The sequence below is a fragment of the Pan paniscus genome, chromosome 21, assembly GCF_029289425.2.
Source record: "Pan paniscus chromosome 21, NHGRI_mPanPan1-v2.0_pri, whole genome shotgun sequence".
NCBI lineage: Eukaryota > Metazoa > Chordata > Mammalia > Primates > Hominidae > Pan > Pan paniscus.
Genome location: NC_073270.2, coordinates 50,462,187 through 50,489,394, shown reverse-complemented (window position 1 = coordinate 50,489,394; position 27,208 = coordinate 50,462,187). Strand labels below are relative to the sequence as shown.

Here is a 27,208-nt window from a genome sequence, read left to right as displayed (position 1 = left end):
CAGTTTTAAGGAGGTAGAAATCACAGGACCGAGCTGGATTGGGCATGGGGCGACCCAGGTTCTGCTTCTGGGCCTGTGAGTGGCACTGGCAGGATTTGAACCACTGTGTCTCTTGCCCCACAGGTGATCGTGTGGGGGAACTACGGGCGGATGGAGCGGAAGCAGTTCATGGGTGTGGCTCGCGTGCTGCTGGAGGAGCTGGACTTGACCACCCTGGCCGTGGGCTGGTACAAGCTCTTCCCCACCTCCTCCATGGTGGACCCAGCCACAGGCCCCCTGCTCCGGCAGGCATCCCAGTTGTCCCTCGAGAGCACCGTGGGGCCCTGCGGAGAGCGATCTTAGTGCTGGAATGGGGAGGGGCTCCCCAAGATGGCCTGGAGACCACCCAGCCCTGACCTGGGACCCCAGGCCCAGGGGCACATTGAACAGGAGGACGGGGCTCTCCCCCACAGTGGGGAAGCAGAACGGGGAGACCTGCCCCCCTTGGGCCCCTCCTCACCCCTTCTTTGCCTCCTACCCCCTGAGACCTCCCCTCTCCCAACGGGATTGGCTACACTTTTGACTTGGCCGGTTCTTGACCTGGTGGATGTGGTGCAGTCCAGAGAAAGGAAAGATTGAGGTGGCAGAGCAGACCACTCTCCCTTCCCAAACTCTGTCCAACTTCTCCCCCTTTTTGCCTCCTCGGAAGCTCGCTGCCCAGAGCCATGTCCAGAACCCAGCCGGCCATCTCCATGGTGCCAATTACCAGCAAGTGTCTTTCCTGCGGCACCGGGTTCAGGCAGCTACTCCTGCCCCAGAGATGAAGGGGCAGCTTTGCAAGGATCCGGAGCCAGCTCCCAGGGGCCCAGAGCCCCCCACTTGAAGAGGAGCTTGAGCTTCCCTCTGCCTGCCCGTGGAAGGAGCTTTGCCGCAGCCTGTCCGAGTCCATCCGTCCGTCCCCTCCTGCCTGCCCCTCTTCTGGTGGCTCTAGGAATTGGGGTTCAGCAGGGACCAAAGGAAAGGAGGAGGTGCCGGGGGCCTGGCACAGACCCCTAGGTGCCTCGCTCCATGGGATTGCAACAAGCTAGTTTAGGAACCGCTGGCGGACTAGGAAGAATGTTGTCGTCTGTGTTCTGGTGGAGGAGCTGTGGAACCTGAGTTTCCAGAACCCCAACCCTAGAGAGCATTTGGGGGTGCTGTATTGGAGGGGGAGGCTAAGGAAAGTTGGGATTGGGACTGGTGGTGCCAAGATAAGGGTTTCTCAAATTGGAGAACCCCTCCTTGTTGCATGAGGTCAATGGTCATCTTGTCTACCCCCCCTGCCTCCAGGCCAGGGGGCTGGGGAGGCAAATAGAGCCCCCCTATTTTAGTCTTTTTAAAAAAAACATCCTATACTAAGGGCAGAACCCACTGCCCCGGCCTCAATTACCTTGGCTGAAGGAAAGATGGCGGTAGGAGAGAAAAGTGAAGAGGCGTGAGTGTAAGAACTGGGAGATTCCTTTTCCAGCAGGCCTGGGTAGCTGCCTTCCCAGCCCAGCCCTCCCTGGGGCCTGCGGGAGCCCTTTTGCATGCAAGGGAGGATGGAGGCTGGCCCCTCTTTATAGAAGCACATTTCTGCCACCTCCCCTGGGAGGCACCCAAAAGCCTGCCACTCTTTACCTAGTCCCTGCTGTGTAGGGCGTAGTCCAGGTTAGCTAGGTAGAGTTAGTGCTCCAAGCCCTGGGGCCTGTTCTTAGCTCATGCGTAGTCCTTACAGAGTCCCAGGACCGGGGGTGGAGAGGAGCCTCAAGTACATTCCAGGAGACCACTGTCTCCTCGCTGGCCTGGGCCTAGATGGGGCAGCCTGGCTCACAGGAGGCCAGCCCCTCCTCCTCCGCCCCCTTCCTTCCCTTGTCCCCGTAGGGTTATAGCTGGAGCTGCCTGTTATACTCGGCTGTTCTGATTTATTATTCTTGGTACTGACTTTCTTTATGAGGGACTCCTAAGGGTTGTAGGGCCTTGGCAGAGGGGGCCTGGTCTCCATTAGAGGGTGTTGTTTTCTCCTGAGGACACCCAGGCTGCCTTTGGTCCCACCCTGTTCCTGGTCCCGGTCCCGGTCCCAGTCCCACCAGGCAACTCCTTCCACCCGGAAATTCTTCCCTTCCCTTAGCCTGTGGAAGCCCTGGGTATTCTTTAAAGTTCTGGTCAATGTATATCACCTCCACAGAGCTGCTTACCCTGCACTGGGAAGGGGAGATGGAGACGCCCCCTTTACCCAGGAGGTCTTCAGAGTTTCCTGGGACCTCGGTGGGTGGAATCCCAAGGCTGGGGGCGGAAGGAGCAGGGCTCTGGAGGGATTCGCATTCAAGGCACAGAATTGGCCCCTTGCCTGTTTGTTTTTCTAACCAGTGTGATTTCTCTGCTGTTCGTTTATTACTTACCATTGGAATATTTTGAGCCAGGAGAGCGCCTTCTCTCTCCAGCCATCACCGCTGTGGTTGTTCAGGGGTAGCTTTTCAAAAACAGGGCAGAGCCTGGCTGTCCCAACCAGAGAGAGCAGGGGCTTGGCCCTGACAGCCTGAGCCCTTCCCCTGGTGTCTGCACAGCCTTTATAAAGAGAGAGAGAGCTCCGAAGCAATAACAACACCTGGGGGTGGTCAGTGAGGGCCCCCTCAATGATTTTCTTGTTTGTTCTGTGAAATCCCGCTCACCTCCTGGAGGGGTGGAGCAGCTGGGGGCTGGAGCCCTGTTTCTTTGTGTCATCGTGAGCATGTGCCCCTTCCCAGGGGCTGTGACCATTGGGTGTGGGAACTACGGTCTGTCCTCACCAAGGGATGGGGGTTTGGGGAGGGGAGTGACATTTTCATCATTAGCTTCGGAGAAGCTTCAAGCCCATCCTGTCCCCGCTATTGCCTGGCCCCTTGCTGACTCAGGCTGCACTGTTTGAAGAGGAGCAGAGAGGCTGGCACTAGGGGCCACTAGGGGGCTGGGGTCTCCAGGGGATGACTGTTTTCAATCTCTGGGCCAAGATCACATGCAGGATACCACGGGAAGGAGCCATCTCCACTCTCCTTCTCCAGAACCCCCTTTGCATAGCAAAGGGGAAGGGCCTTTGGGACCATTAGTCCATTTCCATTTTACAGACAAGGAAATCAAGACCCAGCTTGGGGGAAGAGCCACCCCTGGAGTCACCTGTGTGTTCAGTGGCACCCCCAGCCTGGGTCCCCTCCTCCCAATAGAGGCTGAGCCGGAGCCAGGGCAGTATGAGGTGGGGCTGCCACTGCCCATACCTCCTCCTCCCTTCTTTCTTTGAAGCCTAATGGCCCCCAAAAGATGGGCAGGACAAGCTGTAGCCCATCTGAGAGGTTGGGAAACTGAGGCCCAGAAACAGGAAGTGACTCACACAAGACCCCTCAGCAAGGGCGCAAAGGGGGAAGAACTAGGGGCTCCATTGTTCTTCAGGCGACAGGAGACCGTTGCTCCAGTGCATGTCTGCTGGGACAAGGATTCCTGGCCTCGAAGCCCTGGGCTGCACAGCCCTACTGGGCTCCATCTCTATAAAACAGTGACTTCTCTGGGCCTGGGTCTGGGGGAGAGGGTTGCCAGGGAGACTCAGCTCTCCTGGGGGGCTGGCCCAGCTGACTGAGGGTACACAGGATTGGGTCTAGACCTTGATGCCTGGGTGGAGGGCCCTTGTAAGGGGCCATAGCCTCTTCAGAACCAACTGGAGGGAGAGTTAGGAAACACCAGCTCCTGCCTGGGGCAGTGAGGGAATGGGAGCAGCTGTGGGCGCCTCATTTCAGGCAAGTCCTCCCCAAACCTTCAGATGCAGTGAGACCTGGCCTTCCTGTTGTGCTTTTCAGACTTTGTTTTCAGAATGCTTTTACCTCGAGTGTGCCCTTCGGCCCTCACAAGAGCCCCTGGGGAGTAGGTGGTGGCCTGTGCCGTCATCCCCATTTCAAAGCAGGGAGCTGAGGTCCTGGGAGGGGAAAGTGCTCGCCTGAGGTCCCACTGTGTTAGTGGGTGGGCAGGACTGGAACTCGGTTCTCCAACAGCCCAGAGCTCACTCTTTTACACCCAGAGGTGGAGCAGGTGGCTTAGGGGGTGGTTATGTACTTCACAAGCCAATTCCCTTCAGCCAGGAGCTCCTGGGTGCATTTCCGTGTCAGAAACAGTACCGAGTCCCACCCCCTCTGGAGGCACAGCTGTTGCGTCAGGCAAGGTCACCTGCGTTTATTTATTGAGCAGCAGCGCTGTCAGGCCCAGGGACCGAGCCCCTCTCCCTGTTCCCCTATGGTGTCTCCGAGGTCCTCTGGGAGGGCCCCACATCTGGAGCAGCACCTCAGAGTGGACAGAAAGCATTAGCGTCCACAAGCTCACCCGACGCCGAGCCTGTGATGTGGGCTGATGGTGCCCGTCTAACCCAGCGCTTCAGGGAGGTCAGAATGGAGCCGAGCCCAGGGCTGTGGGCATCACCTCTGGAGCCCTTTCACTTTATGACTGCTTCCTGGATGGGTGGTGGGAAGGCAGGAGCCCGGGTCCTTAGGCTGGGGGCCTCTCTCCATCCACCTACCTTTCCCTCATTCCCTCTCTTGGAGCAGGAGCCGCCCAGGCCTTTAGGGAGGGAGGGTTTCTGGGGCCCTTGGGTTGGAGTGGGGTCGCGTTGCATTGTGTTCATGACCATGTAGCTCATGTTGAAATTAAAGTTTTTGGCTTTTCTAACCTGGCTCGTTCATGCTTTGTGTTGAGACAGCCCTATCTGGGAAGCCAGGGGAAATGGCTGAGTGCCACGGGGTGCCAGGATGCCACACCTCAGGCTTTGTCTCTGCCCCCTTATGGTGCAGGGGCCTGTTCCAGAAAGTCCTGCCAGAGATGCATAAGAGGGAGCAGGGTTCTGGATGAACCCTGTCATTCTACAGATGTGGAAACTGAGGCCCTGGGAGAGGATGCGATTCTCCAAGGTCATATTGCTGGTGATTGACAGGACCCGGAAGAGAGCTCGTCCCATGGCATTCTGCTGTGTCCAAGTGGCCCCAGTGACATGGTGGGTGGGTGACAGCAAGGCCTCCCTCATCCTGAAGTGGGGCTGGCCAGGGACAAAGAGCATCAGCCATCTGGGGGAAAGAGGCCATCATTCACACATGGGCTGATTCCACTCTATACACTGGGCAGAGAATGAGATCGTTTAGCGCAGAGATTGACCCCCTCGTCCACACTGGACTGTACACGGTCCCATTTGGTCCACCTTTGTTCCCCATGCTTCTCGTAGTGTGAGCATCTGACCTCACTAATTGCAGCAAAGATTCCAGTGTTGAAAGTTGCACATTTCAACCGTTACTCAGAAAACCAGCCTCTTCACAACAGAAAAGTTGCTCTGGAGGGTCGGCTCTGAGGTGGACCTGTGCAGAGCCTCTCCTAAGTGCTGATGTGGCCACGCCCTCATACAATTTGGACTACAAGGAATTTGCTCCTACAGGGTGACCCTGGAGCCTGGTTTGTGCTTATGGTGTGACTGTAATATGTTTTTGGAAAGGAGGGAGGGGACTTAGCCACAGACAGTAATGAGAAACTGCTCGTGGCAGAAGACCGCCTAGGGGCCCGTCATCCGTCTCCAATCCCTGGGGAGGGTGTCCTGATAGCTGAAGCCAGACCCTCCCATTCCAGATTCGACCCTGGCCTGGGTGGGGTTGTCAGATGGACTTCCGCCGGGCCCCAAGCCTGGGAGCCTGCCCGCCACGCACGACCCCCGGGCTTGAGGGGGGCGAGAAGCCCAGGTTGTCGCGGGCGCACCTCTCCAGCTTGTGCACGTGGCAGGAGACAGAGGCGGAGCCCACGGAGCGGGCCAGGCGGTGGGGCAGCCAGAGGCCACGGCTCTCGGGCGCCCCCGGGCGGCACGGGCTGGGGGGGCGGGCAGCGCGCTCGGGCCAGTCGGCGCTGGCAGCGAGGAAGCGCAGGACCACCAGGTTGAGGAAGGCGCCAATGACCGTGAGCCCCAGGAGGATGTAGAGGAAGCTGAAGGCCACGTAGGGGAGCTTCCTCTGCAGCGCCTCGCCGCTCTGCAGTGCCACGAAGTCGCCGAAGCCGATGGTGGTGAGGGTGATGAAGCAGTAGTAGTAGGCGTGGAAGAAGGTCCAGCCCTCGAAGTGCGAGAAGGCGACGGCCCCGAGGGCCAGGGTGGCGGCACACGCCAGCAGCCCGGCCACCACCAGGTTCTCCGTGGACACGCACGTCCACCGCAGGCACAGGCAGCGCTTGGCCGCCAACAGGAGGCGCCGCACCACCGCGTTCAGCCGTTCGCCCAGGCTCTGGAAAGTGACCAGCGTCAGCGGGATGCCCAGGAGCGCATAGAACATGCAGAAGACCTTGCCGGAGTCCGTACCCGGTGCGGCGTGGCCATACCCTATGCAGGGAGAGCGGAGGGGAGGGCTGTGAGCGCCCAGCTCCAGCTGACAACAGTCCCGCCCGCAGCCTGCCTGCCCGGCGTGTCCCTCCCCGTCCCCGGGGCTGGAAGGGCATCTCCAAATACTAGTCCTAACTAGGTAATTCATCACCCCAAACTGCAGACAACCCAAGTGTCCCTCGACTGGGGAATGCCTGTGGGGCATCCAAACACTGCAATTTTTTTCAGCAACTGAATGAACTCCTGTAACTTGCGGCAACCAAGGATGGATCTCAAATGTCTAAGCTGAGTAGAGGAAGACGAGCTCGAAAGCCTACAGACCGCATGGTTCCCTATAAATGACATTCTGGAAATGACAAAACTGTGGCGACAGAGAACAGAACTGTGGTTGGTTGCCAGTGGCTGGGGTTGGGGGCAGGCTTAACTACAGAAGGCATGGTAGAATTTTGGGGGTTGATGGCAATGTTCCGTCTTGACCGTGGCTGCAGTTACATGGCAGGTATTCATCTGTCAGGAGTGTACACAGGAAAATGGTGAGTTCTACTGTATGTAAATTATGCCTTGATGAAAAAAAAGCAAAACTTTCCCCACTTTCCAGCTACACCCCGAGCTGCTTCCCCAGTCAGCATGTCCTCTCCACATGCCTTTTCTCCTGACTACCTCCCCCTCCACTGCTCAGCCTGCCCGCACTGAACACCTTTTGGTTCTGATTGTCTGGCGTGGCGATTCTTACTGGGTCCCTTCAACTACTATAGGGAATCTAAACACGACTGGGCAATCTTGAGTCCTGGAACACCGCGCCATTGCAGGGGAATGAATGGGTATCTCATTGTGTGTCTTTTCCTGGAAAGAGGAGCAGTTGCTTTCATGGTATTCTCAAAGGAGCCTGTACCCCAGGAAGAGTCAGGAGGCCAAGAAGAATGTGCCTCCTCTAACAGATTGGCCCTACCTGCCAAAAAGTAAAAACTACAAATCCTTTGACCAAGGTAGTTCCGCAGTTAGGAAGTTAGCCCTTCAATATACACACATGAGCAAAAATATGTGTGCACTTGGGTCGTCATTGCAGCATTGTCAGTCATAGTGAAAATGAGAAACAATGTAAGTGTCCATCCAAAGGGGCCTGGTTAAATAAATTATAGTGCCATCCAAACCATGGGATACTACAGAGTAGCAGTTCTCAATCGAGGGTGGTTTTGCCTTTGAGGGGACACTTGGCAACATCTGGAGACATTCTGGTTGTCACAAATGGGGGTGAGGAGTGGGGATGGCTGTGTGCTACTGGCATCTAGAGAGTAGAGGCCAGGGACACTGCTAAACATCTTGCAGTGCACAGGACAGTCCCCACAGCCCCAAATGTCAGTAGTTCCAAGGCTGAGAAACTCTATAAACAAGATGACGCAGCTCTTTAGAGACTGACATAAAAACATCAACATATATTCTATAAGTGAAAAAAAGTAAGAGACAAAACTGTGTGTATAATGTCTATACAATGTGTGTGTGTGTTAAAGGAATATATAGGCAGAGAATATATCCAGAAGGACACACAAGAAACTGGCAACTGTATTTGACCCAGGAAGAGGAATTTATGAGCTGAGAGACAGGGTGGGAGGGAGAATTCCTTTTCATTCCATACCCTTTTGTGCCCTGTGAAGTGTGTACTGTGTGCATATATAACTTATTCAGAATATCAGCACTACATACATTTAAAGGCCTGTGGCTCCGCTTCCACATTTCTGTTGCATAGCCCTATCACTTTGCCTCTCTGTTACTTTTGGGAGAAAGGGGGTCTGCTCATCACTAGACTTTGAGCTCTTTGAGGGCAGGGACGATGGTGGTGTAGTCCCCATCACCAAGGTCCTGCACAGAGCCTGATGTAGACCAGAAGCTCAATGAAAGTTTATTGAATCAAACCAAGCTGAAGGGGGTGCTGGTGAGAAACAGAAGAGTCTCTTTAGGAATAAAAGGCTTCCAGCTGTTTGGGACTGTGCCAGGTTTTGGCAGAGAGTGAAATGAATAATGATAATAACTAATAATGACAGTAACTAACCCATGTATGTACTCTGCATGGATTATCAGATTTAACCCTCCCAATGACTATATGACATGTTGTTATTCCCATTTTATAGATAAGAAAACTAGGTTCAGAGGGACAAAACTGCCCAAAGGCCACAGGCCTGAGCTATTAACCAGCACCCTCCACAGGCCTGAGCTATTAACCAGCACCCTCCATGGGCCTGAACTATTAACCAGCACCCTCCACGGGCCTGAGCTATTAACCAGCACCCTCCACAGGCCTGAGCTATTAACCAGCACCCTCCATTGCTTCAGTGCCTCTCTCCCATCCAAGCAAAGCCCAAATTCCTGGGGCCTGGCACCTGGCTCTCTGCAAGGCTGGCTTAAGCGGACTAGACCACAGAGGGTGGTGGTGCCCCCAAGTGGCCAGAAAAGGCAAAATTCCTCCTGTTTCCACTTGAGTCTCTTACATCAGCCTCCGTACCTCAGAGGTAAAGAACCAGGGTAAGAGGCCAAAACCACATGGCAAGCCTCCAAAGAATGTAGATAAAGGCAGAGAGAACAAGTTGATGGCATCCCAGACCAGTGGGCACGGTAACCAGGAGGGTCTCAGGTGTACCAAGATAGGAAGCAGGGGTGTCCATGTGGACAGGAGGGGGCAAAAAGAGCTGAATAAGAGCTGGAGCCACATTGGCAAATAATGAATTATTACAAATGAATAGTGCCTACTTGGCTTCAGGCACTGTGCCAAGCATGTCACATGCTTGACCTCACTGAAACCTGGCAGTCACCCAGTGAGGTAGGAACAATTGCATTTTGCCTTTGGGGAAACCAGGGCTTGGACAGGTGGAATCAATTGCCAGAGAAGGCAGGTGGCAATAGAGATGAGAACAGAACTCCAGTCTATGCGATTCCAGAACTCATACTTTTAACTCCACTGCAAAAACCACAGCTCATATTCACTTGCAAGAGCATTATGGGGAAACTTTCTCCAAGGCACTGGCTTTCGGACTGGTGATCCAAGCCCCGGGGGGGGGGTGCCGGGACGTTCACAGCTGGAGCCTGGGGAGTGGCCGGCACCAAGCCTGGAGCCCTGCAGAGCCCACTTCTCTCCTTCCTGTTCCCCCAGGCTTAGGCTCAGCAGGTACCAGCCAGATGGTAGTCATGGCAACAGCTGGTGGTCCAGATGCTCCAAAGGAACTGCTCTGCATCCCTGAGGGCAGAGTCCAGAGCCTGTGGTTATCAGTCATTCCTTTAACAAGTATTTATTGATCATCTACTGCATGCTAGGCACGGGTCATACAGCAGTCCCTAAGACAGACTGGGTCCCCATTCTCATGGGGTAACAATAACAATTGCAATAATAAAAAAATGATCTTTTCTTTGTAGTGCTCTGTATGTGTCATGTTTTAGCACAGGCCTTGTCTGTGCATAGTCTGTCTCCTGAATAATAATTCTCACCACAGCCCTGAGATAAGGCCGATTAGCGATACTATTTTACAGAAGAGAAAACTCTGGCTCAGAGAGGTTGAGCAACTCGTCTAAGGTCACACAGCAAGTGTGAGGCAACCAGGCAAGGAAAAGCAAATCCAGCCACTTGGTCTCCCAGCCCCGCTTCATCTATCTCCAAGCCCCTTGGACGTTTTCTGAGCACTCCTGGGTCAGCCTTTTGGCAAACTCGATTTACTGATTCCTCCCGTCCCTGCCTGCGTGGGCTGACAGCTCCATTCAGCAGAGGGGGGCAAAGGAGACCAGGGAGACAAGGGAGGCGAAGGAGACGAGGGAGGCGAAGGAGATGAGGGAGGCTCGGTGAGCCGAAATGACCCGTCCAAAGTAGCTCAGCTGGGCGGGGGCAGAGGTGGGACCGAAAGCCAGAGGCGCCCCGGGACAGCTGGGGCTGGAGCGGGCGCGGAGGGAGGCTCCGGGCGGCTCACCGATGGTAGTGATGACGGTGATGGCGAAGTAGAAGGAGCCGGGGAACTTCCACTGGCGGCCGGCGCGGTGGGGCTCAGCCTGGCGCGCCAGGCGCTCCAGCTCGCGGTAGTCCTCGGCCGAGAAGCCGAACTTCCTCCGGAGAGCGCCCCGCTTCTGGACCAGCAGTCGCCGGCGGCCGCTTTCCGCCTCGGACTCGAGCGCGTCGAAGACAGCAGCGCCCACTAGCAGGTAACACAGGGTGCATAGGACCAGCCCGGCCGCGCGCACGCTCGGCCTCCGCATGGCGCCGCGGTCCCAACCTGCTCCGTGTGCCCGGACCGCGCGCTCCGCCCCCTCCAACCCCGGCCCCACGCGGCAGGGTTGTGACGGGCGAGGCGGGGCGACTGCCGGGAACCTGGAGGCTGGGATCGCCACGGGTGGGGGCCGGAAGAGCCGCTCCCCTGTCCGCCTCCCACTCGCCTGCCCGGGGTTCATGTGTCTGTGAATAGTGAGATCTGAATGCAGAAGTCCTGTTCCCGCCACTAACTCATGTTGTGACCTCGTGCCAGTCTCCCTTCCTTCCCTCCTTCCTTCCTTCCTTGCTTTCTTCCTTTCTCCCTCCCTCCCCTCCCCCCTCCCCTCCCTTCCTCCCTTCCTTTCATTCCTTCCTTCCTCCCTTCCTCCCTCCCTCCCTCCTTTCCTTCCTTCCTTCCTCCCTTCCTTTCATTCCTTTCCCCATCCCTCCCTCCCTTCCTCCCTCCCTCCCTTCTTCCCTCCCATCCTTCCTCCCTCCCTCCCTTCCTCCCTCCTTCCCTTCCTTCCTCCCTTCCTTTCTTCTTCCCTTCCTTCTGTCCTTCCTTCCTCCCTCCCTCCCTTCCCTCCCTTCCTCCCTTCCTCCCTTCATCTCTTCTTCCCTTCCTTCTCTCCTTCCTTCCTTCCTTCTTTCATTCAGTCAGTCAATCCTCTGACAAATATTTACCAAGCACCTACTGGTGCAAACAACATTCCTGTTGTAAGTAAAAGTGATATCCTAGTGAGGAGGGCCAGCTAACAAACAAGAAACTAATTTAAGACAAGAGTGAGAAAGAAGGAAAAGGGATAGTTTCTTGGGGAAGGTGAACCCCACCATCTAAGGTGGTGCTTAAAACAGAACTGAGCATGACTTGGCAGCCAGAATAGCAGAGGAGCCAGTGTCGCTGGAGCCCAGAGAACTGGGGGGCAGATACTTTGGGGGAGCAGAAGGAAGGCAAAGGGGCAAGTTCACACAGGGTCTTACAAGCCCTTATGTGGGTTTATTGAAAGCCATGGAAAGGCTGTATTACAAACACAGGCAAACAAACACACACGCAACACCACCACAATGATCTGATTCATATTTTTTAAAGAGCCCCTGGCTGTCATGGGGAAAAGGGATGGTGGCTAGGAGTGGAGGCCAGTTCGAAGGCTAGTGTAGTCCAAATGTGTGAAGATGGAGAGAAATGAGGGGATCCGGGATGCACCAGGGAGGTGGAGTTGGGCGCCCAGCTGGCCACATTGCCCAGCCTTTCTTGCACTTAGCAGGGTCTATGTGACCAAGCTTTAGCTCATGGAACATGGGCAGAAGTGACATATGCCACTTCCAGGCCTGGCCCATAAAACCTTGCCCTACACGTGCTCCATCTCTTTCCCCCACCAGACGGCTGAATGCAGAGAGCTAAAGTCTTTAGAAGAGAGGGAGCCCACAAGGTGGGAAAAACCTGGGGCTGAATGACACATTGCAAGGTCGTCCCCCAACCCCCAATCAGGAGCCCCAGTTTTGAGCTTCTGTTGTATTAAGTCGCTGACGTATGTTAAGCCCCTGAGGCCCAGCCTGCCGCCTAGGCCCTCCAGGTCCCAGAGGAGGACATACTTCCATATGGAAGCCTCTAGAAAGGAACTCAGTCCTGCCAATACCTTGATTTGAGCCCAGTGAGACCTGTGTAGCCCTCCACCCTACAGAACTAGAAGATAATACATTTGCCTTAAGCCACTAAGTTTGTAATAACTTACTGCAGTGGCAACAGGGAACTAATACAGTGGGTGTGAGGATTAAATGAACCAGTAGATGTGGAGCCGGAGAGCTGAGCTTGGCCCTGAGGATTTGTCTAGAAGTGTGAGCCACTGTTACAGATATCACAAGTGAGCAGATGCCCGGGCCTGTAGGGATGTCCAACCCAGTGCCTGTCCGACTCAGTTCCCAGGCAGAATTGGGCCCCAGTACCTGGTAGAGAGGGCCTGGACCCCTTCTTCTCCCGAGAAGCAGGATGAAGCTCAGTGGGCCGGAAGCAGCGTGCTGGTGCCACTACCTCAGCCTGATTTTTAGCAACAGCATCAGTAAGTTTAATATTCCGATTTCTGCTCAGACTTCAGAGGAGCAGAAACCTGGGCTGAAGTCTCAGAGTCGGAGTGAGTGGGACTCCAAGGACCCACAGCCCAACAAGAGCCCGAAAAGAGTTTGTGGAGACAGTGGGATGTGGGGAATGGCCTGATCTTAGGGGAAGGGCAGGGCCCACTCAGGGGAGAGTTAATGAGGGCATGGTTGTGGACACAGCTGGAGTCAATAAGACCTGGGTTTGAATTCCAGCTCCTCCACTTCCTAGCTGGGTGTATTAGTCTGTTGTCACACCGCCATGAAGAACTACCTGAGACTGGGTAATTTATGAAGGAAAGAGGTTTCATTGACTCACAGTTCCACATGCCTGAGGAGGCCTCAGGAAACTTACAATCATGGCAGAGACCAAAGGGAAGCAAGCTATGTCTTACATAGCAGCGGGAGAGAGAGAGAGAGGAGGGGGACTGCCAAACACTTTTAAACCATCAGATCTCGTGAGAACTCACTCACCATCACCAGAACAGCATGGGGAAAACTGCCTCCATAAGTCAATCACTTCCTACCAAGTCCTTCCTTCAACATGCAGGGATTACAATTGGAGATGCAATTTGGGTGGAAACACAGAGCCAAACCATACCACTAGGTGTCCATAAACAGAACACTTGTACTTCCCTGTGCCTTGGTTTTCTCATCTGAGAAACGGGGGTAGTAATGACCCTCACCCCATAGGACCATGTAGAGGATTATAGAAGCTGTTTTGTGTCACTATCCAGGTGCCCCTTAGCCAGTAGCTGCTTCTCCTCCTTTTTCACAACTGTCTGTGTGCAGATGCCGAAAATTCTTTTTCCAGAAGCAGGGGCAGGGCCAAACACTCTGCCTGTGCGAGGCATAATCACAGACATCACTCACAGGACTCTCACCTTACAGCCCAGGACACAGAGGCACTTAACCTGCCAAGAGATACTTAACCTGCCAAGTCCTCCCAGCCAGGCTGTGGCTGAGCCAGGATTGAACTCAGGGCTGTCTGGTTCCCCAGGTCATGATCCTTGTCAGGCCAGATGCTGCTGGCTTTATCCCCCTCCCATTGCCTCTCTGGCTCTCACTTGCCTTGTCTCCGGGACGGGGCCGAGGATCCGTGGCTGGCTTTGCTTGCCCACTGTTGTGAGGGCCCCATGATGCGCAGCTGAGAGGCGCTTGGTCAGGTGTGCCCACTGGGGGTGGATGTTACTGGGGCCATGGGGGAGCTGTCTGGCTCCGTCAGGCAGATGACTCTGCCCTGTGCTTGGCATTTTTGGTTCAGTGGCTCTATTTTAAGCCAGAGGAGGTTAGACTTTGTGTATGTGTGTTTCTTAGGTTGGAAAGCTGTCAGCTGAGCAGTCACCAAAAACAGCAACACCCGAGGCACCTCCCCCTTCAGCTTACCTCCCTCTGCCTCCTCCCCTCCTTCCTCCTTTGGAGACCTGAGGGAACCCAGTGATTTTCCTCTGTCCCATCGCCCCAGAGGCACACCCGCGTCCCTCAGCGGGGCCTTGGATTTTCTTCTTTCAGAGCTCCAAGGTTGTCAGCTTTGAGGATGACAAAAAAGGCAATCCCAGTCCCAGGCTGGGTGCTGGGCATGCTTCTAAGCACTTAGGAGTCTAGATCCTTCCGAAGGCTTTGTGAGCCAGGCAAGCCATTCCCATCTCAGGGAGAGGAAACTGATGCTCAGAAGGAGAGAGAGAGACTCACCTAAGGCCACACAGGGTAGGGCAGTGGCAAAGAAGAACATGGGTGTTAGAGTTAGCCAGACCTTGGTTGTGTCTTGGGCAAGTAACTTCACCTCTCTGAGCCTCAGTTTCCTTGTCTGTGACCTGGGGCTAGGAATGTCTGCCTGACAGTGTTCCCATGAGGATTAAATGGAGTGTATGAAGAACTGCTCAGCACAGAGTATGCCCAGCAAATGTTAGTACTGTCCTCCACCCAATTAATTTCTTCTTTGCCCTTTTCCACACTGCCTATTCCCCAGGGCTACTGGGATCTTAAGGGATTGATTTTTAATAGTTAGACTATAGCCCAGTAATTTTCCAGAAAGCCAGAAGACCTGGCACGTTCCCTAATAACATCTCTCTCTTGTCTCTCTCCTGAAAGAATGGATTATTTTAACCTCAGGGGACAGTAGGTGCCAGCTCCTTAGAGGTGGCCGCTGTGGCTTTTCTGTAGCCTGACTGTCATTTAGGGATCTGGGTTACAAGAAATTAAAAGCTGTCTCTTGCTAATTTAAGCAACGTTACTGGTAGGAGTTTGGGGTCTCTCATAATTTTCTGGGCACTGAAAGACAAAACATACGGTTTGGGGGACCCAGAGAGATGGAATCTTGAGTATCACCAGAAAAACACATAGCCACACCCAGTGGGGGAAACCACTGCTCCCAGGCCGATGAGGATATTATTTGGGGGACAAATGACAACTGTCTGAACAAGACTCTGTCTCTGATGGGTTTTAGGCAGGGCTGCTCAGAGAGGTCCTAACATGTGTTTGTGACCATTTCCTTGGAGCCATTGAGAGTTTGTTCTTCAGCCTCATGAGGATCCATATCTCTGAGTTAATGGAGTTATTAAAACCCTTACTCTGGGCCGAGTGTGGTGGCTCATGCCTGTAATCCCAGCACTTTGGGAGGCTGAGGTGGGTAGATCACTTGAACCCAGGAACTCAAGACCAGCTTGGGTCACATGACGAAACCTTGTCTCTACAAAAAATACAAAAAAATTAGCTGGCATGGTGGTGCACACCTGTAGTCCCAGCTACTCGGGAGGCTGAGGTGGGAGGATTACTTGAGCCTGGGAGGTCGAGGCTTCAGTGAGCCATGATCACACCACTTGAGCCTGGGGAGGTCGGTCCATCAGCCACTGCACTTCAGCCTGGGTGACAGTGTGAGACCCTGCCTCAACAAACAGAAACAAAACAAAAAAACCTTTACTGTGGTTTGTTTTAGATTTGAAAATCTAAGTGATAGGAGTATAGAGGTTTGCTAAACCATTCTCTCTACTTTCATGTGTATTTGAGAATTTTCACAATAAAACACTTTTTTTTTTTTTGAGATGGAGTTTTGTTCTTGTTGCCCAGGCTGGAGTGCAATGGCACGATCTCGGCTCACTGTAACCCTGCCTCCTGGATTCAAGCGATTCTCCTGCCTCAGCCTCCTGAGTAGCTGGGACTACAGCCACACACCACCATGCACAGCTAATTTTTTTTGTATTGTGAGTAGAGATGGGGTTTCACCATGTTGGCCAGGCTGATCTCAAAAACCTGACTTCAGGTGATCCACCCTCCTTGGCCTCCCAAAGTGCTGGGATTACAGGTGTGAGCCACTGTGCCTGGCCAATAAAACACTTTTTAAAAGAACATTTTATCTCTGTCCATCCCACCCTATTTTTTCCCCTGCTGTTTATTTGGTCTGAGTGGAAGGTGACTCTGAGAGTTAGAGTAAATGAGAACATTGATTGAGTAGTTAGTATGATCCAAGCACAAAGCAGGCCTCACTTCATTTAATCCTCAGAACAACAGTAGGCATTGTTAATTCCACCCTATAGATGGGGAAATTGAGGCTCAGAAGTATGCAGAGATTTTTTTCAAAGTCACAATTCCAAGGAGAGGGGGAACCAGCTGCTGAGCTCTTGCTCTTGACAGCAGCCCTTCCCTGCCAGTGAGGAGCTTAGCATGGCACTGTTACAGGTGGCAGTTGCTGCCATATGGCAATTTGAGCCCAGTTGCTACAGACAGAGGCCTGTCCCTTTTCCTCCTGCCAAGGACCACCCCTCCCTTTCCCAGTCAGCATAATATGTTGGAATCAAGAGCTGTCTGTCTGAATCAACGGGGGCAGGACTTGCATTTCACAAGACATCATGGGCTAGAAAGAGTCAAGGCAAAGAAAGAGCCTGAGACGTGAAGAAATACATGTGCTAATGTTAGTGTAACACAGAGCTTCCCTACCCAATGCCTTAGCCAGTAACCATATGTGGCCATTTATAGTTAAATTAATTAAAATTGAATTAAGTTGAAATTTCAAGCCAGGTGCCATGGTGTGAGCCTATTGTCCCAGATACTTGACAGTCTGAGGCAGGAGGATTGCTTGATTCAAATACAGGCTGTCTGGTTCCAGAAACCTGCCCTTAACATTTATTCATAATCTTCGCTTTATATAGGCTAAGGAGGTTTTTGAGGGAAGGACAGCTGGTATAATGTCCTGAAGAAAGTCCTGCAGGGGCTGGGCACAGTGGCTCATACCTGTAATTCCTCTCAAAGTGCTGGGATTGCAGGCATGAGCCACCGTCCCTGGCCAATTCTGGTTTCTTTAAAGTGGGGCAAGGACCTGCAGACATTTGTATGGCAACTGGAGTGCAGAATCCCTCTAGATTCTTGTGGGTTTTTTTTTCTAGATGTTTTGTAGTTGTTTCTTCCACACCTAATTTGACAGTATTCTTTTTAGCAACCAGTCTTCATTCAGTTTTCAGAAAAACAAATCTCTTCCTTTTGCACTCATATTTCATCAGTTTATGGAATATCTAATTCAGTTACATTGTTACAATATTAAGTGTGCTTTGTGCAAACTGATTTGGGAACAGACCCAGCAGACTGTTGGCAAGCATGCTCTTCTACGGCCAAGAGCCAAAGGTGACCAGGGGCCTAGGGAATGGCTTACTAGCCATAAGCATTCAGTATGCCTGGGGCAGTAGCGTTGCATTCAGAGAGCATGGAGAGCGCTGGTTAGCCTGGCAAGCTGGTTAAACAGATTAGTAAAGAAGACTTTGTGCACTAACTCTGGAAAAGACTCCATAGTGTGGAATTGTCTCTGGAAGACATGTGTCCCACTGGAGACTACATTTCCCAGCATCCTTGGCATCTAGGTGTGACCATGTGACTAGTCTCCACCAATGGAATGTGAGCAGGAGTGGTGAGTGTCACTTCCAGGCAGGGCCTCGAGGAAGTAGGTGAGCTTCTCCATCCCTGTCTGTCTAGATGCAGAGAACCCAAAGCCCTGCAGGATGGCAAAGCTGCAACATGGAAGTCACCCGGATCACCACGTAAAGGAAATCTCTCCAACCAGGAACAAACACCTGCCTTGCAATATTAGGTAAGAGATAAACTGCTATTGTGTTAAGCCACTAGATCTTGGGGGCTGTTCGCTATAGCAACTAGCATTACCCTCTTTAATACACTTCCCATATAAGGCTGTCATGAGGATTAAGTTAAATGACACACATGTAAGAGACTCTTAAATGGGACTTTTCCTATTGTCTCAGATTTACAGCTAAAGCCCCAAAACCAAGGACGGACAAGAGGTGTCAAATACCACCATATCATGCCTGCAGGACCTTTTTTTTTTTTGGAGACAGGGGTCTCACTCTGTCACCCACACTGGAGTGCAATGGTGCGATCTTGGCTCTGCAACCTCTGCCTCCTGGGCTCAAGCTATCCTCCCACCTCAGCCCCCCAAGTAGCTGGGACTACAGGCACAAGCCACCATGCCTGGCTAATTTTTGTATTGTTTGTAGAGATGGGGTTTCGCCATGTTGCCCAGGCTGGTCTCGAACTCCTAAGCTCAAGCAATCCAACCGCCTCAGCCTCCCAAAGTGCTGGAATTACAGGCGTGAGTCACTGTGCCCACCCCCTGCAGGACTTTCTTCAGGACGTGGAAGAGGCCATTGCTAGGCTCTCTCTGGTCCTCCAAAGGCCAGAGCCCACATTCCAGTTTGGGACATGGCTGCTTTCCATACTAGGATGGGATAATTTTTTAAATCCCTGGGCTGGGAGACAGGAGGCCTGGTTCTCAAATGGACTCTGCCCCAGACTTGCTAAATGACCATAGGAAAAACACTATTCTACATGGACCCCATTGTGGCCCACCTATACATGGCGGAGGAGTAGGCAAGAGAAACACAGAAACACCCTCTAAGTGCTTTGCTGAGGGCCCATTAACCTCAGGAAACAGAGCCCTGAAGATGTTGTGAGTCCTCTTCTCTCAGGGCCACGGAACCTTCCCCCCACCTCCTCTCCCACTGCCAAGCTTGATCCCCAGGGCTCTGAGCCACACATTCCAAGGTAGAGCTTGAGCCACACGAGTCCCCATAACCTGCATTTGCACCCTTCTTTACCTGCACGGTGTGAATGTTCACCTAGAGCCAGGAAAACAGCACAAGAGGTACCCACCAATGAGTAGTGGGTGTCTGGGCTGTTTCCAGACACCATGGCAACTACATTTCAGAGCTGGGCCTGTGTTCAAGGGACTCAGGCAAGTAGTTGAGATGATAATAATGTTAATGTTTGAAAAGATTGTGGCATAGTGGAATATTCTCCACCTTCCAGTTCCTTCCTAGGGCTTGGTGCATGTGCATATCTCCTTCCGGAATCCTGGTCAATACTAAGGTAAGATGAAAAAACTGTGGGTTTGGGATAAGCAGGAAAAAAGAAGCAAACTCTCTTAGTGGCAGAACTTACTGAAGTTAAGCTTCGAGTCTGTATTGGTCAGGACTCTTGGTTGCAAGTGACAGAATCCCAACTCTGTTAGTGTGGTTAAAGGTTAAGCTGCTGTAACAAAGATGCCCAGCAGTGCAATGACTTAAAGAAGACAAAAGTTTACTTCTTTTTCAACTGCGCTGCCAAGTTGTCAAGGCAGCTATGATCCAGGGGGCCACTCAGAGACCCAGGTTTCTTCATAGTGCACTCCATCATTCCTTAGGACAGTGGTTTCCAGGGTGGTCCTTGGACTGGCAGCTTCAACAGCACCTGGGAACTTGTTAGAAATGTCAGTTCTCCAGCTCTATCCTGGGCCTAGCGAATCAGGAACTTTAGTTGTGGGGCCCAGCCATCTGTGTCTTTACAGGCCCTCCGAGTGATTCTGCAAGTTTGAGAATCACTGCACTGCCCCAGGATACTATTCCTGTCTGCACAGTGGAAGCTGGGCACAGAGGGTTGCAGCCAATGGGAAGGGGAAAGAACTCGAAGCAGGCACACAAACTTGTAATGCTCAGGTCAGGAAGTGGCATATGTCACTTCCCTTCATATTTTATTGGTAAAGATTGAGTCACATGGCCACACCTAGCTGCAAAGGAGACTGGGAAATGTAGTCTAGGCATGTGCTCAGATAGAAGGGAAATCATCTGAGTAGGAGAAAGAGGCAGTGGAAAGCTCTGTGAACTCAGCATTCTGGTCACTGGGACAGTATAAAATTTGAGATCATTTGTTTCATGACTTTGAACCATGACTATCTGTCCCATGGTAAAATTCCTATACTAGAGAAAGAAGGTAGTTTATCCACATTCTTGTCTAACACTGACATTTAACATTTCTTTATTGTGAAATATTTAAGACATTGTGGCAAAGACTGATGGATGTTTGTGATAGCACATGAAATGTAGATAGACTACATTTCCCAGCCTCCCTTGCAGTTGGGTGTGCCATGTGACTGAGTTTTAACCAATGAGACAAGAGCAGAAGTTCTGTGTGCAACTTCCTGGCTCCGGCTCTCCATGAATTGATTGTCTGGGCTTCCTCCCTGACCTAGTCAGGCCTTACTGGATGCAGATGATTGGGAGAAGGAGAGAGGAAGGAGGAGCCCTAGACGAAGGATCCTGAGTCCCTGGATCACCATGTGGGGGAGCCCACCAAGCAGAAGCACCCATGGGGAATGTTACGTAACACACATAGACTTTGTGCTTTGGCTAGTAAGCATTTTGGCAGTGACGTTCCAATGGCGCTGGTGGTAGTGGAAGTGGATGCAGGTGATAAAGGGGTACATTGTCTGTACAGAATTTTAAAACAATAATGAAAAGGTCTAAAAGTCAATCTGCTTTTTATTATCACCACATGCCAGCAATTGTAAACATTGCCAATGTTAAAATATTCCTTCTCACCAGGGAGAAAACTCCCACTGTTAGAAGCATTTGAACCAGAGTGATTCCATCTTGAATAGGGGCTGGGTAAAATGAGGCTGAGACCTGCTGGGCTTCATTCTCAGATGGTTAAGGCATTCTAAGTCACAGGATGAGATAGGACGTTGGCACAAGATACAAGTCATAAAGACCTTGCTGATAAAACAGGTTGCAATAAAGAAGCCGGCTAAAACCCACCAAAATCAAAATGGCCTCGAGAGTGACCGCTGGTCGTCCTCACTGCTAGACTCTCACCAGCGCCATGAGAGTTTACAAATGCCATGGCAACGTCAGGAAGTTACCCTATATGGTCTAAAAAGGGGAGGCATTAATAATCTATCCCTTGTTGAGCATATCATCAAGAAATAACCATAAAAATAGGCAACCAGCAGCCCTCGGGGCTGCTCTGTCTATGGAGCATTATTCCTTTGCTTTCTTAATAAATTCACTTTCACTTTATGGACTCGCCTTGAGTTCTTTCTTACGCGAGTTCCAAGATCCAGATCCCTCTCTTGGGGTCTGGATTGGGACCCCCTTCCTGTAACACCACCACCTCCCCTGGTCCCTTGGTATGCCACTGGATTTCGGGTTTATTTATTACTGGGATCTGGTTTACCCTAGCTAATAAAGACAGGCATAAAGGTATAAATAGCAATGACGAACATCCATATGTACAACATGTTTTTTAAGGAAAAAAACATTACAAATATGACTGTTGACATGAACATTTAAAATAAATTTAGATTTATTCTGGCAACTGCAGTCTGATACTTAAGCAATCTTCCTGACGTGGGGAAAAGACTCAGGGAGACTTTGCATTCCACAGATGCCACATCAGCCATCTGGAGTAGGCAGCGCAGCACCAGTTTCTGCCACCAGGTTCTGATTTAGCCGACTTCTTGATTGCAACCTGTCTTACCACAAGGTCTTTATGATCTGTATCTTGTGCTGACCTCCTATCTCATCCTGTGACTTAGAATCCTGTGACTTAGAGTAGCCATTCTTTATTCCTTTACTTTCTTAATAAACTCACTTTCACTTTATGGACTCACCCTGAGTTATTTCTTGTGCGAGCTCCAAGAACCCTCTCTTGGGGTCTGGATTGAGACCTGATCCAGAACATAAAGATCATCAACCATCTGGAGTAAGCAGTGATACCACCAGGTTCTCAAACTCTGGGTTTTAGTCAGATGGCCACAGAGCAGGGGTCAAGAGAGGAAGGCAGGGGAGTGGGACTGCAGTGAGATGTCTCAGAGACTGAGAGAGGCAGGGGGGTTAGTGGACCTGGAGGGTGTGTCCTTGAGGTGAGTGGTGGTGAGGGGGTTGAGAGGGTAGAGGGAGTCAAGTCAGTCACCTGTGTCCCACCCCTGCTGGCTTCAGGGCAGGGGAGAAGCTGCTGAAGAGGTTCACGTTAGGTTATTGGCCATCCAACAGAGACTGGATGAAAAGACCTGGCCCAGCGAAGACGTTAAAACCTTTTTCATGAAAGCCAGTGGTGAGGGGGCATTGGGCAGTGGAGGTGTGACCAGAAAGGGGTCCTGATCCAGACCCCAAGAGAGTGTTCTTGGATCTCCTGCAAGAAAGAATTTAAGGCAAGTCCACAAAGAGAAAGCAAGTTTATTAAGAAAGTAAAGGAATAAAGAATGGCTACTCCATAGACAGAAGAGCCCTCAGGGCTGCTGGTTGCCCATTTTTAAGGTTATTTCTTGATGACATGCTAAACAAGAGGTGGATTATTCATGTGTCCCCTTTTTAGACCATAGAGTGTAACTTCCTGACATTGGCATGGCATTTGTAAACTCTCATGGCGCTGGTAGGAGTGCGGCAGTGAGGACGACCAGAGGTCACTCTCGTCGCCATCTTGGTTTGGGTGGGTTTTGGCCAGCTTCTGCAGCCTGTTTTATCAACAAGGTCTTTATGACCTGTATCTTGTGCCGACCTCCCATCTCATCCTGTGACTTAGAATGCCTCATTGTCTGGCAATGCAGCCCAGTAGGACTCAGCCTTATTTTACCCAGCCCCTACTCAAAATGGAGTTGCTCTGGTCTAACGCCTCTGACAAAGGGGCCATAGATAAGGACCAGGCCAGTGTGATGGGGCCACTTGCAACCAAGTTTGTCAGCCAACCTGGAGGTGACGAAGAGGACTTGGCCCCTACTTCTGCCCTTGGGTTCTCCCTGATGTCATAATTCATGTCAGTGGAAGTGAAAAAAGATGAATTCTTGAGAATCAGATGGCTGAGAATGCACCTCAGACCCTAGACCACATTTTAGCCATGGAGAGGCAGGTGGCCTTTTCGTTAGCACATGACACATGGTGGCCATTGGTCGCCTCCCCTTTCCTAGGCAGAAAGTCGAGGGGTACCTCTCAGGGAGGCTGTTGGAGTTGCCCCTTGAAGACAGCCTCCTCCTGGCAGGTGGCCTCTCGGCTGTTCATGCATGGAAATGCCACAAGGAGGCAGCAGCACATCACTGCTGTCCTCCCCCGAGCTGGAGCTGTGTCTGATTTTAACGAGGTGGGAGGTTTGTTAAAATAGATTTCTGGGCCCTACTCCCAGAGCTTCTGTAGGTCTGGGATGGGGCATTTCTAACAAGTCTCCAGGTGATGGCTGCTGCCTCTGGTCAGGTACAATGGATCTGTCTGTTAGAAGTCAGGATAGTGATTATCTTGTGGGTAGTGAAGAGAGGGAGTCCAAGGTGGATTTTGGAGGTGCAGGCAATGCATGGTCCTGCTGTTGACCCAGGTACTGATTGCATCGGTGTGCTCATTTGTGAAAACTGGACTAACTGAACACTTTTATTTGTATACTTGTTTTTTTTTTGTTTTGTTTTGTTTTTTCTGAGACAGGGTCTCACTCTTGTCACCCAGGCTAGATGCAGTGATGCAATCTCGGCTCACTGCAATCTCCGCCTCCTGGGAGGCCATCCTCCCACCTCAGCCTCCAGTGTAGCTTGGACTACGGGCATGTGCCACCATGCCCGGCTTTTGTATTTTTTGTAGAGGGGGTTTCACTACGTTACCCAGGCTGGTCTCGAGCTCCTGAGCTCACGCGATCCACCCGCCTCAACCTCCCAAAGTACTGGGATTACAGGCATGAGCCACCGTGCCTGGCCTTGTATACTTTTTATACTTCATTAAAAATTCAAGAAAGAAGAAAAAGAAAGGCAAGGAAAAGAGAAACAAAATGGAAAGAGAGGAGGAGAGAGGATGAGAGAGAGAGAGACAGAAGAGAGAAACGGTGAGAGAGAGAAACATAGAGAGATAGAAGAGAGAGAGAGAAACAGAGAGAGAGAGAGAGAGAGGCTGCGCCAGCTGCTGGTTCAGCTGGTTCTGACTTCCCATCCTGGATGGTGAGTGGTGATTCTATTCTTCAAGCCTCAGCTTCTCATCTGTAAAATGCAGATCACAGCAACCACCTCATTTTCAATAAGAGAAGGTATAGAAAGTGTGAAAGGAAAATGAAAACCCCAATTCACTCTGCCAAAAGGAAAAAACTAAGCTGAAAGTTGAGTCATGCAACAAGCTGCCTTTCCTTTGTTCCTAAGCAGAGAGCCACAGATAAAAGGCCAGGTATCTCCACGAGTAGTCACTCTGTGTTCACCTTATCTTATGTAAAGTTACAGAGCGTGAGACGAATACATGACTGAATACATAATTTCCCTACCTGCTCTTTTTCTCTTGCAATATGTGGATTTCCAGACCCTCCTTCTTTCCCCTCCAGCCTGCTTTCCCCTTTAAATACTGAAGCCCTCAAAGTCATCTTTAGAGAAAGGCACAGACCTCTCTACTGGGCATGTCCTTAACCTTGGAAAAATAAATGTCTAAACTGATTGAGACCTGTCTCAGACACTTTCTGGTTTACAAAAGCATCAAGAACACAGTAGCTGCTCAATAAGCAGTGAGACTGTAAGCTGCTCCCCTTAAGTGTGTGGGCTCCCCTGGGCGCCGTCGTTGTTCCTGGATCCCAGAGCAGGGCGTGGGAGGGCCTGGCTGTCTATGTTTACTAGATTCATTTTAATTGTAACTAGTTAGGATGGGGAGGACCACGGGTGTCCTGGCAGACAGGAGGACCTCCTGGGGCCTGTTGATGCCCTTCACTAGGGAAACGTCTTCCTTACGGCTCTCGGCTGGAGGAGGAAGGGCCCCAGGAACAGGCCCTGTGCCAGGTCCTTCTGCCACAGCTGGTAGCGGAGGCCTCTCCAGAAAGCATTCTGCCCCGGGACACTCAGCTTGCCCCGCAGACCCAGGCCAGCACTGAGGAAGTGACTGCAGAAGCTTCCCATGGAGGAATGGCCAGGCCTGGGCACCTGTGGCCGTGAGAGCTTCAGAGAGGGTAAACCTGGTTTGCCCCTGTGACTTTGCCCCCGACACATGTTTCCTCTTCTCCACAAACAAGAGGATTCCCAGTCTTTGCCTTCACAATACTTGCCAAGAATTGCAGGCAGGATGATAATAATAGCTTCAGTTGAAGAACATGGAGGAATTACCTTCCTAATACTCACAATACCCCTGCGGAGTGGATACTCACTATTTTTTTTTTTTTTTGGCAGAGTCTTGCTCTGTTGCCCAGACTGGAGTGCAGTGGCATGATCTTGGCTCACTGCAACCTCCACCTCCTGGGTTCAAGTGATTCTCATGCCTCAGCCTTCCAAGTAGCTGGGATTACAGGTGCGTGCCACCACGCCTGGCTAATTTTTGTATTTTTAGTAGAGATGGGGTTTCACCTTGTTGGCCAGGCTGGTCTCGAACTCCCGACCTCAGGTGATCCGCCCGCCTCGGCTTCCCAAAGTGCTGGGATTACAGGCGTGCTTGCCACTGCACACAGCCGGGTACTCACTTTATACAGCCATCCTGTGGGGTGGGCACTACTATTTATTCCCATTTTACAGATCAAAAAACTAAAGCGCCAAGAGTTAAGATAACGGTTGCTAAAATTTATTTTATTTTATTTTATTTTATTTTGTTGCAGACTACCACAATTACTACTTGAGACTGTCACTATGACAGTTATTACTGTTACTACTTGAGACCGTCATTACAGCAGTTACTACTGTTACTGCCTGAGACTTCATTACAGGACTGAACGAGGGGATGAATTTAGAAATGAAAACTTAAGACAAAAGAAACTGTTGTAAAGGAAAGGGCCAGGGGAAGAAGAAGAGAACTCCCTGCTTCTAGTGAGCAAAGGCAGCCCCTGAGCTTCCACAGCCCTTCCTATTTATTGGGTAGAATGAGCAGGGAGGAGGAGGTAATGACTGGTTAGCTGGTTGATTGATCACAGATTCATATTGTTACTAACAGGCTTCAATTATGCCTAATCACAAGAAACACTATGCTTGGAGCGTGACTGCCCTCAGCATTCCTTCTGGATGGCAGAAACAGTTTGTCAGTTTGCCAACATTCTGCATTTATGAGAAATAGTCTGCTGCTTACTCATATAGCTTCCAGTGGTATACTGAGTTGATCATGACCCTCAATCTTTCGGCCTCCAATATTTATTTATTTATTTATTTATTTATTTATTTATTTAATGAGACAGAGTCTTGCTCTGTCCACCAGGCTGGAGTGCAGTGGTGCGATCTCGGCTCACTACAACCTCTGTCACCCCGGTTCAAGCAATTCTCGTGCCTCAGCCTCCTGAGTAGCTGGGATTACAGGTGTGTGCTATCACACCCAGTTAATTTTTGTATTTTTAGTAGAGACGGGGTTTTGATGTGTTGGCCAGGCTGGTCTCGAACTCCTGACCTCAAGTGATCTGCCCGTCTTGGCCTCCCAAAGTGCTGGGATTACAGGTGTGAGCCACTGCACCCGGCCCTAAGTTTTTTTGTAAATCACGTAACACTTTCAACAATCCTCTGTGTTGAGTATTGCCATTATCCCCATTTTAAAGAAGGGGAAACTGAGGCACAAGGAGGTTAAGTACTTTGCCTAAGATGACAGCACTAGGAAATAGCAGAGCCAGGATGCACACCTGGGCAGGTTGGCTGAGCCTACTCACTCTACCACTGCACAGTGGCGGCTCAGCTGTGAGGTCATGGGCCTGAGTCCCAGCTCCATGACTCCAGGGCAACTTGTTAATCACTCTGGGTCTCAGTTTACTCATCTCTAAACAGGGAGTATTAGTGGCACTTTCCTTTAGGAATGTCCCAAGGATGACGTGCAGTGGTGTGGACAGAGTGCTTGGCAGAGAGAGCCTTATGTATGGGAGTCCCTCGGTGCACATTCCTCATTCTTGTCCGTGTTCTCCCTGTTTTGGGGAATGTTATCAGAATTTTGCCTGGAAATGTGTTTAGGGTTTATCCTTGCAGAACCAGACCCATGGAAATTCTCAATCTGTGAGAGACCAACAACCATTCTCAAGAGTCAGATAAACTCAGGTTAGACTAGCATCCCACCCCAGCTGTAGACCAGCTTTTAGACAGCTCACTTTCCCGGGTGTTTCCTTATCCCTGAGCTGGAGTTAGTTATATTTGCCATGCAGGGGCTCTGTGAAGGTTACATGGCTCAAACTCAGCATGTGATTCTCAAACTAAGGTTTCTGGAGGGGGTGATACCTGAGATAAGTGTTGGGGGCTGGGCAGCATGGGCCTCTGTGACCAGCAACCGTACCTGGGGTGGGTAATTTACAAACACTGTGTCTGGGAATTGCCCTCATTCTCAGAACCC

The 27,208-nt window shown here is 51.4% G+C and overlaps 2 protein-coding genes and 1 long non-coding RNA gene across 9 annotated transcripts in view; 2 read left to right on the top strand and 1 right to left on the bottom strand.

The window, feature by feature from the left end:
* The window catches only part of RIMS4 (regulating synaptic membrane exocytosis 4), a 58,875-nt gene extending 54,195 nt beyond the window's left edge, over window positions 1–4,680 (top strand). For both annotated transcript variants that reach the window (XM_034947324.3, XM_034947323.3), the window contains exon 6: window positions 124–4,680. In XM_034947324.3, the coding sequence (XP_034803215.1) occupies window positions 124–342 (219 nt within the window). In that variant the 3' untranslated portion in view covers window positions 343–4,680. The remainder of the gene's footprint in view (window positions 1–123) is intronic.
* On the bottom strand, window positions 4,177–10,880 carry KCNK15 (potassium two pore domain channel subfamily K member 15). Its single transcript, XM_008951321.4, has 2 exons — window positions 10,306–10,880; window positions 4,177–6,358 (listed from the first exon to the last, which is right to left on the bottom strand). The coding sequence occupies exons 1-2, from the start codon at window positions 10,778–10,780 to the stop codon at window positions 5,649–5,651; spliced, it is 1,185 nt and encodes a 394-aa protein (XP_008949569.3). The 5' UTR covers window positions 10,781–10,880; the 3' UTR covers window positions 4,177–5,648.
* The window catches only part of LOC106634193 (uncharacterized), an 89,391-nt gene continuing 72,545 nt past the window's right edge, over window positions 10,363–27,208 (top strand). For 3 of the 6 annotated variants that reach the window (XR_008622344.2, XR_004668237.3, XR_004668240.3), the window contains exon 1: window positions 17,554–17,745. This is a non-coding gene — a long non-coding RNA (uncharacterized LOC106634193). Of the gene's footprint in view, window positions 10,535–17,553; window positions 17,746–27,208 lie in introns of those variants that run through there. The other 3 variants (XR_010110999.1, XR_010111000.1, XR_004668238.3) reach the window with 2 other exon arrangements.

Bases quoted from the DNA above. Each gene is read 5' to 3' on its own strand.
- KCNK15 (XM_008951321.4), bottom strand. From the start codon at position 10,780: ATGAACCCCGGGCAGGCGAGTGGGAGGCGGACAGGGGAGCGGCTCTTC. The intron at 6,359-10,305 runs GTGAGCCGCCCG...CTCCCTGCATAG, and splicing joins CACCGTCATCACTACCATCG to GGTATGGCCACGCCGCACCG.